The sequence below is a fragment of the Salvelinus namaycush genome, chromosome 33 (genome assembly GCF_016432855.1).
Source record: "Salvelinus namaycush isolate Seneca chromosome 33, SaNama_1.0, whole genome shotgun sequence".
Classification (NCBI taxonomy): Eukaryota; Metazoa; Chordata; class Actinopteri; order Salmoniformes; family Salmonidae; genus Salvelinus; species Salvelinus namaycush.
This window is the reverse complement of record NC_052339.1, coordinates 28662779-28676578: the sequence shown is the minus strand read 5'-3', so window position 1 is coordinate 28676578 and position 13800 is coordinate 28662779. Positions and strand designations below refer to the sequence as shown.

At 41.8% G+C, this 13800-nt stretch overlaps 1 protein-coding gene across 1 annotated transcript in view; it reads right to left on the bottom strand.

The window, feature by feature from the left end:
- The window catches only part of LOC120027899 (trichohyalin-like), a 160231-nt gene that overhangs the window by 100866 nt on the left and 45565 nt on the right, over positions 1-13800 (bottom strand). Inside the window, exons 6-7 of the mRNA XM_038972994.1 lie at positions 4652-4735; positions 4257-4382 (exon numbers count right to left, since the gene is read on the bottom strand). Of these exons, the coding sequence (XP_038828922.1) occupies positions 4257-4382; positions 4652-4735 (210 nt within the window). The remainder of the gene's footprint in view (positions 1-4256; positions 4383-4651; positions 4736-13800) is intronic.

The window sequence follows — 13800 nt, the reverse complement described above, 5'->3', positions numbered from 1 at the left end:
TTTGGATATAAAGAGACTTTATCGAACAAAAGGAACATTTATTGAGTAAATGAATGTCTGCTGTGTGCAACCATATGAAGATCATCAAAGGTAAGGGATTAATTTTATCTCTATTTCTGACTTGTGTAACTCTTCTACTTGGCTGGTTACTGTTTGTAATGATTTGTCTGCTGGGCTATGTTCGCAAATAATCGTAAGATATGCTTTCGCCGTAAAGCATTTTTTAATTCTGACACCGTGGTTGGATTCACAAGAAGTTCATCTTTAAACCTATGTAAAATATGTTTTGTTTTATAATGAGTATTTCTGTATTTGAATTTGGCGCCCAGTTTCACTGGTTGTTGAAGAGGTGGGACGCTAACATCTCACATACCCAAGAGAGGTTAAGAAATTAAGAAATGACGGTCAGTCTATGCAGAACATTTCAAAAAATGTGAAAGTTTCTTCATGTACAGCCGCAAAATTCATCAAGCGCTATGATGAAACTGGCTCTCATTAGGATCGTGACAGGAATGGAAGACCCAGAGTTACCTCTGTTGCAGAGGATAAGTTCATTAGAGTTACCAGCCTCAGAAATTGCAGCCCAAATAAATGCTTCACAGAGTTCAAGTAACAGACACATCTCAACATCAACTGTTCAGAGGAGACTGCGTGAATCAAGCATTCATGGTCGAATTGCTGCAAAGAAACCACTGCTAAAGGACACCAAAAAGAAGAAGAGACTTGCTTGGGCCAAGAAACACAAGCAATGGACATTAGACCGGTGGAAATCTGTCCTTTAGTCTGATGAGTCCAACCCAATTTGTCTTTGTGAGACGCAGAGTAGGTGAACGGATGATCTCTGCATGTGTGGTTCCCACCGTGAAGCATGGAGGAGGAGGTGTGATGGTGCTTTGCTTGTGAAAATGTCAGTGATTTATTTAGAATTCAAGACACCTCCAGGCTGTATAAGGGCTATTTGACCAAGAAGGACAGTGACAGAGTGCTGCATCAGATGACCTGGCCCCACAGATGGTTTGGGATGAGTTTGACCGCAGAGTAAAGGAAAAGCAGCCAAAAGTGCTCAGCATATGTGGGAACTGCTTCAAGACTGTTGGAAAAAGCATTCCAGGTGAAGCTGGTTGAGAGAATGCCAAAAGTGTGCAAAGCTGTCATCAAGGCAAAGGGTGGCTACTTTGAAGAATCTCAAATATAAAATATAATTGGATTTGTTTAACACTTTTTTGGTTACTACATGATTCCATATGTGTTATTTCATAATTTTGATGTCTTCACTATTATTCTACAATGTAGAAAATAGTAAAGATAAATAAAAACCCTTGAAAGTGTAGGTGTGTCCTGACCTTTATACTGACTCTACCTACACACACCAACCCACTCACATACAGTTGAAGTTTACATACACCTTAGCCAAATACATTTAAACTCAGTTTTTCACAATTCCTGACATTTAATTTGAGTAAAAATTCCCTATCTTAGGTCAGTTAGGATCACCACTTTATTTTAAGAATGTAAAATGTCAGAATAACAGTACAGAGAATTATTTATTTCAGCTTTTATTTCTTTCATCACATTCCCAGTGGATTAGAAGTTTACATACACTCAATTAGTATTTGGTAGCATTGCCTTTAAATTCGGTCAAACATTTCAGGTAGCCTTCCACAAGCTTCCCACAATAAGTTGGGTGAATTTTGGCCCATTCCTCCTGACAGAGCTGGTGAAATTGAGTCAGGTTTTTAGACCTTCTCGCTCTTTACACGCTTTTTCAGTTCTGCCCACACATTTTCTATAGGATTGAGGTCAGGGCCTTGTGATAGCCACTCCAATACCTTGACTTTGTTGTCCTTAAGCCATTTTGCCACAACTTCAGATGTATGCTTGGGGTCATTGTCCATTTGGAAGACCCATTTGCGACCAAGCTTTATCTTCCTGAACGATGTCTTGAGATGTTGCTTCAATATATCCACATAATTTTCCTGCCTCATGATGCCATCTATTTTGTGAAGTGCACCAGTCCCTCCTGCAGCAAAGCACCCCCACAACATGATGCTGCCACCCCCGTGCTTCATGGTTGGGATGATGTTCTTCGGCTTGCAAGCCACCCCCTTTTTCCTCCAAACATAACGATGGTCATTATGGCCAAACAGTTCTATTTTTGTTTCATCAGACCAGAGGACATTTCTCCAAAAAGTACGATCTTTGTCCCCGTGTGCAGTTGCAAACCGTAGTCTGGCTTTTTTATGGCAGTTTTGGAGCATTGGCTTCTTCCTTGCTGAGTGGCCTTTCAGGTTATGTCGATATAGGACTCGTTCTACTGTGGATATAGATACTTTTGTACCTGTTTCCTCCAGCATCTTCACAAGGTCCTTTGCCGTTGTTCTTGGATTGATTTGCACTTTTCACACCAAAGCACGTTCATCTCTAGGAGAACGCGTCTCCTTCCTGAGCGGTATGACGGTTGCGTGGTCCCATTGTGTTTATACTTGCGTACTATTGTTTGTACAGATGAACGTGGTACCTTCAGGCGTTTGGAAATTGCACCCAAGGATGAAACAGACTTGTGGAGGTCTACAATTCTTTTTCTGAGGTCTTAGCTGATTTCTTTTGATTTTCCATGATGTCAAGCAAAGAGGCACTGAGTTTGAAGGTAGGCCTTGAAATACATCCACAGGAACACCTCCAATTGATTCAAATGATGTCAGTTAACCTATCAGAAGCTTCTAAAGCCATGATGTCATTTTCTGGAATTTTCCAAGCTGTTTAAAGGTACAGTCAACTTAGTGTATGTCAACTTCTGACCCACTGGACTTGTGATACAGTGAATTCTAAGTGAAATAATCTAATAGTCTGTAAACAATTGTTGGAAAAATGACTTGTGTCATGCACAAAGTAGATGTCCTAACCGACTTTCCAAAACTATAGTTTGTTAACAAGAAATGTGTGGAGTGGTTGAGAAACAAGTTTTAATGACTCCAACATAAGTGTATGTAAACTTCCGACTTCAACTGTACAATCATCCTATACACTGCTGCTACTCTGTTTATCTTACATCCTGATGCCTAGTGACCCCTATACTTTTCTACCTCTATCACTCCAGTATCCCTGCTGATTGTAAATATGGTATCATAAACTGGGTGGTTAGAGCCCTGAATGCTGATTGGCTGACAGCCACGGGTTTGACAAAACATTTATTTTGACTGCTCTAATTACATTGGTAACCAGTTTATAATAGCAATAAGGTACCTCAGGGTTTTGTGGTATATGTGGCTGTATCCAGGCACTGTGCTTGTGCATGTGACATTAAAACTTGAAACATATGTTCTAACAGAGGAGATCCTTGTTGCATAACTAAATGGTAACGTCTTCACAAGACATAATCTAATGCAATGTGACGAGAAATAATCATGATGCTTTTGTTTCCTGAGCCTGTTTTTGACAGCATTAGTGATGGCTTTGTGACGAACGAACAAGCACACACACACATTCCTCCAAGGGGAGGTGAGATGTGAATAATACATTAGCAGATTCATATTGGGAGTGATGCTTGTCAATCAAACTCCCCCCAAAAACACAAGCCATCAGGGAGGATTCAGAGAGACTATTTAGGTCTGGTGTGTGTGTGTGTGTGTGTGTGTGTGTGTGTGTGTGTGTGTGTGTGTGTGTGTGTGTGTGTGTGTGTGTGTGTGTGTGTGTGTGTGTGTGTGTGTGTGTGTGTGTGTGTGTGTGTGTGTGTGTGTGTGTGTGTGTGTGTGAGCGTGTGTGCGTGTGAAAGTGAGACACGGTCAGTCGATGGGGCTGTTTGGCGCTAGATTCCCCTGGCGAGGCCTAATTGACGGTGCGACGGCCAAATCTGTCCCCCTCTCCAACGCCTCCCTGTACTATATTCAATATGGCTATTTACATGGCCCACGTCAGTGAGCAAACAAGCTCATTTAAAAGTTCACATGCTAATGTGTGACATTTAAAGCAAACTTTACACGGGGAAAGGACACGCAACAATAGATTTTGATTCTTTTCTTGTCCGTGAATCTCATCAGGCATCGTCCATATTTATGAGCGGGAGAACAAAGGGACACCTTAGCAGAGGAGAGGAGGGAGGGAGGAGTGGGGAGCAGGAGTGTGGTTTGGAGGGTGACAACACACATGTTGACAAACAAACAAGTTCTCCATTACATCTGGAGTAGTGTGTGTGTGTGGTAAGCCTGTGTGAGCTGTATCTATTGTGTGCACATGGAAGTGTGTGTGTGTGTATGTACCTGGCGCATAGTTTGCGTGTGAGAGCTCTGGACTTGATGCAGCTGAGACTGTAGCCGAGCCGTGTCCTCCACCCTCATTCTGCTCTCTCTCTGGGTCTCACACAGCCTCCTCTCCTGGGTCTGCAGCTAACACACACACACACACACACACACACACACACACACACACACATACACACACACACACACACACACACACACATACATACATACACACACACACACACACACACACACACACACACACACACACACACACACACACACATACACATACACACACACACACACACACACACACACACACACACACACACACACACACAGAGGTAGACAGAGACAGATATTCAAACTACCCTATCCCCAACTCCAACACCAGCCCTATCTCTACCTACCTCTGATAGAAGAGTCTTCTCTCTCTGTCTGAGAGTCAGAATCTCCCTCCTCTGTCTCTCTTCCTCCTCCCTGACACTCTCCACCTGGAACAGACACAAAAAGAAACAAAAAGGAACAATTAAAACAGAGACCTGCTAAATTATTCTGAGTATTAAGGTATTTTTTGGCAGAGATAGTGCATGTTAGCGTAGGTAAAACGCAGAGAGAAAGAGAAAGAGAGAGAGAAAGAGAGACCACTATATGACGCCTCCAGCCATCCTCACTCCACTACCCCCAGACATCGACCAGACCCAACCGAGACAGGACAGGGATGAGTGGAGCCCATCACACCCCATCTCCCCAGCCAGAACAGGGCTATATCCCTCCCTGCTCTGTTCATTCACTAGAGCATGCTCCCACCATGATCCTGCCTATTGATTTCAGCTTAAGTAATGAGCCAGCTTATCCAAAAATCTTTAGCGTTTGGGCTCAAGTTAAGGGAGTCGATGGGGGCCATTTCCCTTTCTGAAAAGCACATGCAGACTTTTTATGTACGGAGGGACAAGACAAATCCTGAAGCTGATAAATCAATAGGGCTTTCTGTCGATGGACACACACACACACACACACACACACACACACACACACACACACACACACACACACACAGCTGACTAATGGTCTTTTTTAAGGCAATTAAAGTGAGCTGTAAACGTATGAAGGCCAATCAATGTGGATGTGGGTCTATTATCAGTGCTTTAACACTGATATACTGTGTGTGTGTTTGTGTTTTAGTCTATTATCAGTGCTTTAACACTGAATTAGAAGAGGCTTTAAAGAGCAGCTAGGGGTCTAGCTGAGGTGTGTTGAAGTCATTTATCTAGAACGGTAGAGACCTCAACATGTTACTACAGGACACTATTCTACTGCACTGCCCCCTTCTGCCAGAACTCAAAGTGAATCCAAGCCAATTCATTGTAGAACAATACCAATGTTTATTTGTATTTTCTATTTCCGGATTAATTCAATGTTCACACCAGTAGAAAACATGGAAATGTAGTAAATTGAAAATGTAAGGAAAACTAACTCCGCCAGCTTAGTCCGTCGCTTTAGGCCTTCCCTCGCTGTTCTCAGCTTTGCCAAAGATGAGGAGCGCGTTGGTAAAACCAGCATACAGACAACATTTCCCTAAGGTAATTGGTTCCACATTAATATATTCATTTGACTGTGATTTGTGCATCAGCAAAAAAGCTTCCCCTTTGATGTTTCATATTGTGCCCTCCCTCATTCTCACACACACACACACACACACACACACACACACACACACACACACACACACACACACACACACACACACACACACACACACACACACACACACACACACACACACACACACACACACACACACACACACACACACACACACACCTGTCCATATTCCCTCAGATATTAAACCAATGAAATTGACATTTTATATCTGGGGGGGGGTCTACAACCTAAATCAGTAAAATATAAGATCGTGAGACTTGGTCATGCTCTGTGGAGAATGTAGATTGGCATGGTGATCGATTAGGCTTGGTTCAGAGGGTGGCTACAGGGGTGACTGGGAGACTGGCCATGCGGAAGACAAAAGCAGCGGACTACGGAGCCCTGGAACCAGGTCAACACAACGTCAATCCTTAAGAGTCTATGGCGGGGGTGGGGAAGCTAAAATATGGAAATGTTTTAAGATGGTCATACCAAGGATCATTTAGCTATTTGATGAAACACTGAATTTGGCCTTACTGCTATTAGCCCATAGAAACACATTGAATAACAGATTCATACATGGAAAAACAGATAGTCAAAAGGAGGTTTGTTTTAAAGTGTCTGTCCTACTGTACATGTGAGCGATATAAGAAAGGTCAGGATTTAAATTTTTAGGGACCCATATTTAACCTCTTATTTTTGGCACTAAACTACTTCCATATATACTTCCATAAATGTTTTAAACTGGTACCAGTCTACCATTAGAGGAGTCTTGTGAGGATTGTCTCGTCTTTACATAGAGTGGGCATATTAGATTGTAGGCCAAACCGTTTTCTGTCAAACACTGCTGTACCCCGTAACCCCGGCCACCTTCCACCGCAGAAGGCCGACATTGGCGGATGCGGTGGATTGAGCCGCTGCCCACGCAAAAAAAAACTCCAGATATCTCTAGTTTAAACAGACAGATTTTGCTGGGGATTTTTGTATTATGCTAATTCGATTTCCGTGGGGGCGTGGACATCAACTCTAGGGGGTTTTAACAGAGATAATAGAACTAAGGCCCGATGCTTTTTAGGCAAATGCCTTGTTGGTATGGCATTTGAATATGGTAGTAGCATTTAAATATGGTAGGAGCTCCACCTTTCCCTCTGATAGGCCTATAAGCAATGGCAAAAATCCCACCTAGCCTATCTATCTATCTATCCATCCATCCATCCAATCATTTGTGTCTAGGGGCTAGGAGCTGTTTCTGGACAGAGCCAAGGAGAAAGAAAAGGAAAAACATTTGAGGTGATTTCTATTTTAAAGTTACATCGTCCTAATAGAATGTCAAACAATTTGACCTGGGATCGAAAATACATCCCTTGACATTTTTTAGATAATTGTTTTTAATCAAAGTGATGTTTTTGTGGCATTTTGGTCAATGGACAAATAGTGACCTTACCTTGAGAAGAATGGTGCATCACATTGGCTGGGTTTTGATGAACAAACAAGTTGAAGGTGTGTCAAGGCTTGACCCCTTACTGGCCAATCAGAACGTGCTCCAAATATGTGATTGCTTCAAGTTGTGTATTTATGGTATTTTATGTATTGTGTTGTCATCAACTCCAATTCAAATGTTAGTCCGTTATAGCCTTGTTTGTTAAATAGCCTACAGAATCAAAATAACAACAAGTAGACCTATCTCATATTTGCTTAATATGTTGAACATGTTTTTGAACAGTAATTGCATGGCTTCAAAATGTAAATACATTGTTAACATAGCATTCACACTGATATAGGCATACTGTAAAATGCATTACGTCTGAGCCATGGAAATGCCTAACGTTGTCAATAAGCCATATTAAATTCACTATTGATAAGGTCCTAAAAAATAAAGTGAATAATTCTAATCAAATTCTAATCAAATGTAACAACTTGTTTTGAATAGGCTATGTCTAAATATAGTTACAGGCACCATAATTGCTCCCCGTGGGAATATAATATTAGGCCTATGACAACGTAGAATATGGAGGGTGACACACACATCCAAACTTTTGACAGGAGCTGGAAACAGATCTAATATAAAGAGAAAAGGGGCAATGTCCACTCACCGTTACTGCTCTGAAATATACACAGACTGTGCAAAACATGAGGAACTCTTTCCATGACATAGACTGACCAGGTGAATCCAGGTGAAAGAAAACTATGATCCCTTATTGATGTCACTTGTTAAATCCACTTTAAATCAGTGTAGATGAAGGGGAGGAGACAGGTTAAATGATTTCCAAGCCTTGAGACAATTGAGGCATGGATTGTGTATGTGTCCCATTCAGAGGGTGAATGGGAAAGACGCTTCTGTGTTTTTTATGCTCAACAGTTTCCTGTGTGTGTCAAGAATGGTCCACCACCCAAAGGACATCCAGCCAACTTCAAACAACTGTGGGAAGCATTGGAGTCAACATGGGCCAGCATCCCTATTGAACACTTTGTAGAGTCCATGCCCCAGACGAATTGAGGCTATTCTGAGGGCAAAAGGAGGGGGTGCAACTTAATATTAGGAAGGTGTTCTTAATGTTTTGTACACTCAGTGTATATAGCTATTGCCTATCATCACGGTTGATATGGCCAGTAGCCCTAGTGACTTTCTCACGTGAAAGGTAAACATACAGGCAAATATAGCCTAGAAGCGGATTCAGCACCACGGACAGCGATCTGAATTCCCAAAATTTGAAAGTTCGGTCCGACAGAGGAAGGTGGAAGATGCAAATTTTTACAAAATGATGAACAAAAAACAATAAGCAGCCTTTTTAAATAACTTAATGTTATTTAAACTTAATGTCCTACAGTCACTGACACCTTTCATGCAATGGGCATCGCACATAATGAGTCCAAACATTTCACAGAAGCTGGACAAAAATAATGTACAATATAAATAAAAAACAGGAATGTCTTGACTGTTTTGCTGCTCGGGATATTTTTATAAAATGTCGGTGATGTACATAAGGTTACTGTGCGGGCCTCCGCTGGCAAAATCAATGCCATAACCAATTGTGTTATACGTAAGACCAGCTTTTGGTCGGTCTTAAATATCCCAAATATTCCCACCCCTCCCACCTCAGAGCAAGAGAGCGGATGTTAGGCAGGTAAATTGACAAACCTGGCGTAAGGGATGGAAAATGCTAGTGCGCCAGTTTTTACATAACAAAATTGCAAACTAACGTGCATTTGAGACTTGCGTGTCCTTACCGGCAGATGAATATAGAGGCCTCAGTTTAGTTAATGTCATAAATAGCATGACATAAAGGAAAGTGCATAGAAATGCAGCATCGTGGCTTTTTTTTATACCTGGATGGGAACATGTCAACTTAATCTAGTTTACAGCCAGGTCAAGCAATTGATATTCAGAGTATGTGTGTCTAATCTGGGTTAAATCAGTTTACCTAATAAGAGAAGGGCACACAGCAGCTGACTCAGCGCTTAGCATGTAGCATTAGCATAAAAACAAAAATAGCATTAGCATCCCATTAGAACACGCTGTAGTTAGCAAAGCGTGTTGGAGTCCTGCGCTAGTCCCTGCCTTTAAACATGCAGTTGCTGTGGTTAGCATTCAGTGCTCTATATAGAGCGCTATAACGTCCCAGTCAAACTAAAGGCACTCTCTTTCATTAGTGCATTAGCTCAGCTAATGGCTAGGCTAATGTTTATGCTAAGTGGAGAAAGGTGAGGACTTCACTTAAGAAATTGGATTAACTCTGAAGTACTTTAGATTTAACAACAGAAGGAAAGTGCCTTGGCTCTAACTAAAGACAAAGCAACTGTTTAATCACACAAGTTGGTTGAGAACTGAGAAATTGATGCAGGGAGAGGAGAGGGGTCAAATGAGAAAATTGGAAGTGGAAGATGATCAGGTGACCAAAGTCTGTGACCTAAAATGTTGTGTATTGTGGTGCAGGAATGAAGCACTAGGAAGCAGCATTTACAGAACCGTGTGAGTGGGCTTCTCTTTCTTTGTTCTCACTGTTTTGGCCAACAACAAAAAAACAGTTTCCAAAGTCACTTGGGCTACATTACAGTGGGTGCATATACAAGGTTTGGATCCTTGGGATGTGCAAATCACCCAACTGCTGTTTGATGACGATGATTGTAACCATGATATCATCTGATTCTAATGATGAACCCTTCCAGACACTATAAAACTACCCACAGCAGAGCAGAAGACTCCCCTCGTATTTAACATTGACCGCACTGCATAACCCATCCATCTGCACAACCAGACAGTCAAAACCAATCCATATCTACAACGCACTCTGCAACGACACAGCCCAAACACACGCAGAGACAGAGATGTAAATTAAGAGAGCTTTTGGTTTGACTTTGTGAGGGTGGTGGTTACAGATGGGAGGAGTTTTCCTGTCAGACATGAATCTTCGTCTGTCCTACTCTCTCTCTCTGCATCTGTCCTGCCACCGCTAACTGGAGCCTGAACACTGTCTGTCACTGGAGCCTGAACACTGTCTGTCTGTCTGTCTGTCTGTCTGTCTGTCTGTCTGTCTGTCTGTCTGTCTGTCTGTCTGTCTGTCTGTCTGTCTGTCTGTCTGTCTGTCTGTCTGTCTGTCTGTCTGTCTGTCTGTCTGTCTGTCTGTCTGTCTGTCTGTCTGTCTGTCTTTCATATGGTCAGAGACTAAGGAACGCCCTAGCTGACTAAACTAAAGGAAACCCATTGCACTATTAGAGGGGAAGAGTCCTTGGACTTCAAATAAACAGACACCACTACAGACATATTGAATGTCCCAGAGCACACACAGTAACATCTGTCCCTCTCCACTCACATCTTACTCAGCAGTAGCACACAAGCATGCACGCACGCACGCACGCACACAGAGGGAGAGAGAGCGAGAGAAAGAGAGAAAGAGGACTGGAAATCAAACATGAAACCCTCTTGAGAGCCCTCATTCATAGCCTCATTTGCATATTTAATTAGGCTCTTCGTTACAGGATAAGTAGCGTTTATTCAATTTGCTGAGTCTCGTTTGCTGGCATACGTTCAATGAAACCCCAGCGAAGACAAGCTGGCACTGAAGAGAGCGGGGGGGGGGGGGGCAGAGAAGGGAGAAAAATTAACTGCCATTCATCAACAGCTGTTCACCATCAGGTGGCTTCTCACCATGCATGCACAAATTCACTGGCTCTTCAGCCACTCATTATCATTAACATGATGAGCTCTATCCAGTGACAGTTTGTGATTCTCTCTCTCTCTCACTTTCTGTCTCTTATCGTGTGTGTGAGAGGGCTCTTTAATCCCTCATCATCATTAGGCCAGTTTAGCATAATTAGCATCGTTAGCCAGATGAGCTGTGTAGTGCCAGGCTGTGCCAGCCTCCGTTTCTCTCTCTCTGCCTGCCCCAGCAGTGGTTTCAAGTCATTTTGCAACAGACATTGGTCATTAAAAAGACAAGAAAAATTATCTTAAAATCTGTATGCTCAGAACAACTGTTGCTTCATTACCTATATAACACAAGGATTTCGTGAATTATAATTTACCCTACATAATTCTACTTAATCCTACATACATCATACATAATTATATTCATAGAGGCTGGTGTTAAAACCACAAGTGAATTAGATACAGTATGTATATTGGATAGATACAAATCAGAAGGCGGGCCACAAACAGCCCCAGGGCCACGCGTTGAGACCCCTGCTCTCTGTCAGCTCAAGGAGACACCTTCTCAAAGCATCAACACACAAGTGACCACTCCTGTCTCTGTACAACACACAACACACTACGACAGCACACGAGTAGGACAAAAGCTAGAGCTCGGCTTCATTCAGTGAAATTAAACATGCTCTCGTCAGCCGCAGGGAAGCGAGCCGAGTAATGCATTATTCATCTGTACTTCACAAAGGAACATTAATCAATTATGAAGATATGAAGAGCGGTAAGTAGGAGACGGAAGACAAGGCCAGCAGTATTAATATGCGGCTGCATCGTGAGGCTAACGCTTTCCTCGCAAATCAATACTTTGTAGATTCATTTTGAGCGGTTGTGCTAAGATGAGGGGGGGGTGAGGGGTGAGGGGGGACGTCTTAGGGTCTGAATTAACATGACTCACCCGTTCTTTTCTGCTTGTTTTTGTGGTTTACTGTATTTTGTCTTGGTTTACACGACGGAGGAGAAAGGCAAAAGACCTTCAACAGGAGAAAAGGAGAAGTATGAAGAATGTGGCTGAACATCATCGAAATGAAGAGGAGACAAAGACAAAAGAGACAGAAAGAGACAAAATAGACAGAAAGAGCGACCATGAAGTTTGAGTATTGAATTTAGATAATAAAATATCTCCTTTTCGAGCAAGATGAAACTCTGAAATGTTGTCACCACACACTTCAAAATCACTTCTATGGCTAATCCTTATTTATGAACCCAAGTGCCGAATGATAACCAATCTTTATATAAATTGCATCCTAAGCTAGGCTAAATAAAAAAAAGGCTTTCTATCCACACAGGAAGTGGCTAAATCTGACTCACCTAACCGACTCTAATGCAGGAAGTTTTCTGGCAAAAGTTTTTTCGGGTCGCTTAAGTCCAAAGAGTGTAATATTTTGTATTTATTGATTCATTTTGGGATGTAAGAACATTTTCTGTGTAAACTTAAACAACTAAAACCAGATACAAAGTATGTAGAAAAGATGGACCTAGACTTCTATATTTTTCAAAAATATAATCTTTGAGAACTAACAATGACCAAAATAAAAGCTAGACAGTCAAGAAGAATTGTAAATTCAAAAAACAACAAATTGACAGAAGGCTCTAATAAAACTAAGAGAACTGAGGGGCACATTTCACTAACGCCATATAAGGAAACGTTTACAGGTTGTTGTTTAAATCATTTAAAGATCACTAGGCCTTGTACTTACATAAGAACAAGGTTGTGAGGCATCCTGTGTAGGAAAAAACGTTTTTTTTTGTAGATATTACACAAAGAACAGGAAGTAAAAACATAGAAGTCCAGTCAACCATGTACTGCCTTCTTACATAATGATATTGCAGCAACATTATACTGTATACTGTTATGATACTTAGTGTCTAACCCCTTGACATTGAGTGTCTAACCTTATGACATTGAGAGTGTAAGTGGATGACCAAGAGGTAGAGAAAATATTGTGAGTCATGCCAAGGTTGTGATCTGGCCATATTAGAATAGAATACAAGTGTAGTGATTTCTGAACAACAAATGTGATTCAACCACTAACCATAGTCTTAACCTTAACTACCCTGACCGTAGAACTAATAATAGATAACGGAACAAAAACCAGGGGAGAGGAAAGAGGGACAGAATGAAAGAGTGAATGAAAGAAAGAGAATTGAAAGAGAGGGAAAGAGTGGTTATGAAGATTGCACCCTAATGGCAGTTACGTTACCCATGTTCTCGCATTGTATATTCATATAAGCAGAAGTATTCTAATATTCCTAATGACATTTCAGTCTGTGACTGGGTGTGGTGGTGCTTATTCCATTACATAGCACATTAAGGGAGGGGATCATGAAAAATGCATAGAATGTATGAGTGAAGGTACATGGGACATTAACCACATTGTAGGGAGAAAGATGGAGAGAGAAAGAGAGGAAGGAGGAGAGAAAGAGAGAGCCCCCACATTAACTGGGCCATATGGTTGAAAGACTCCTCATCCCTCTGGTCACCTCAGGGCCAAACAGTTGCCCCAAGACACTGAACTAAGGTCATTTTATAATTTTTCTGCCTAATGTTTAAGGATAGGATTGAGGGATGGTAAGCTGATCCAATATCTGTGCCTAAGGCTACCAATCTTATCTACCTCACCCCTTACCTCAGCATTCAAATTGGATGCCTTCTCCTCCCATTCCTTCCTAGCAAGGGCCCAGGCCTCTCTCTGTTCCTCCTCTCTCTTCTTCCAC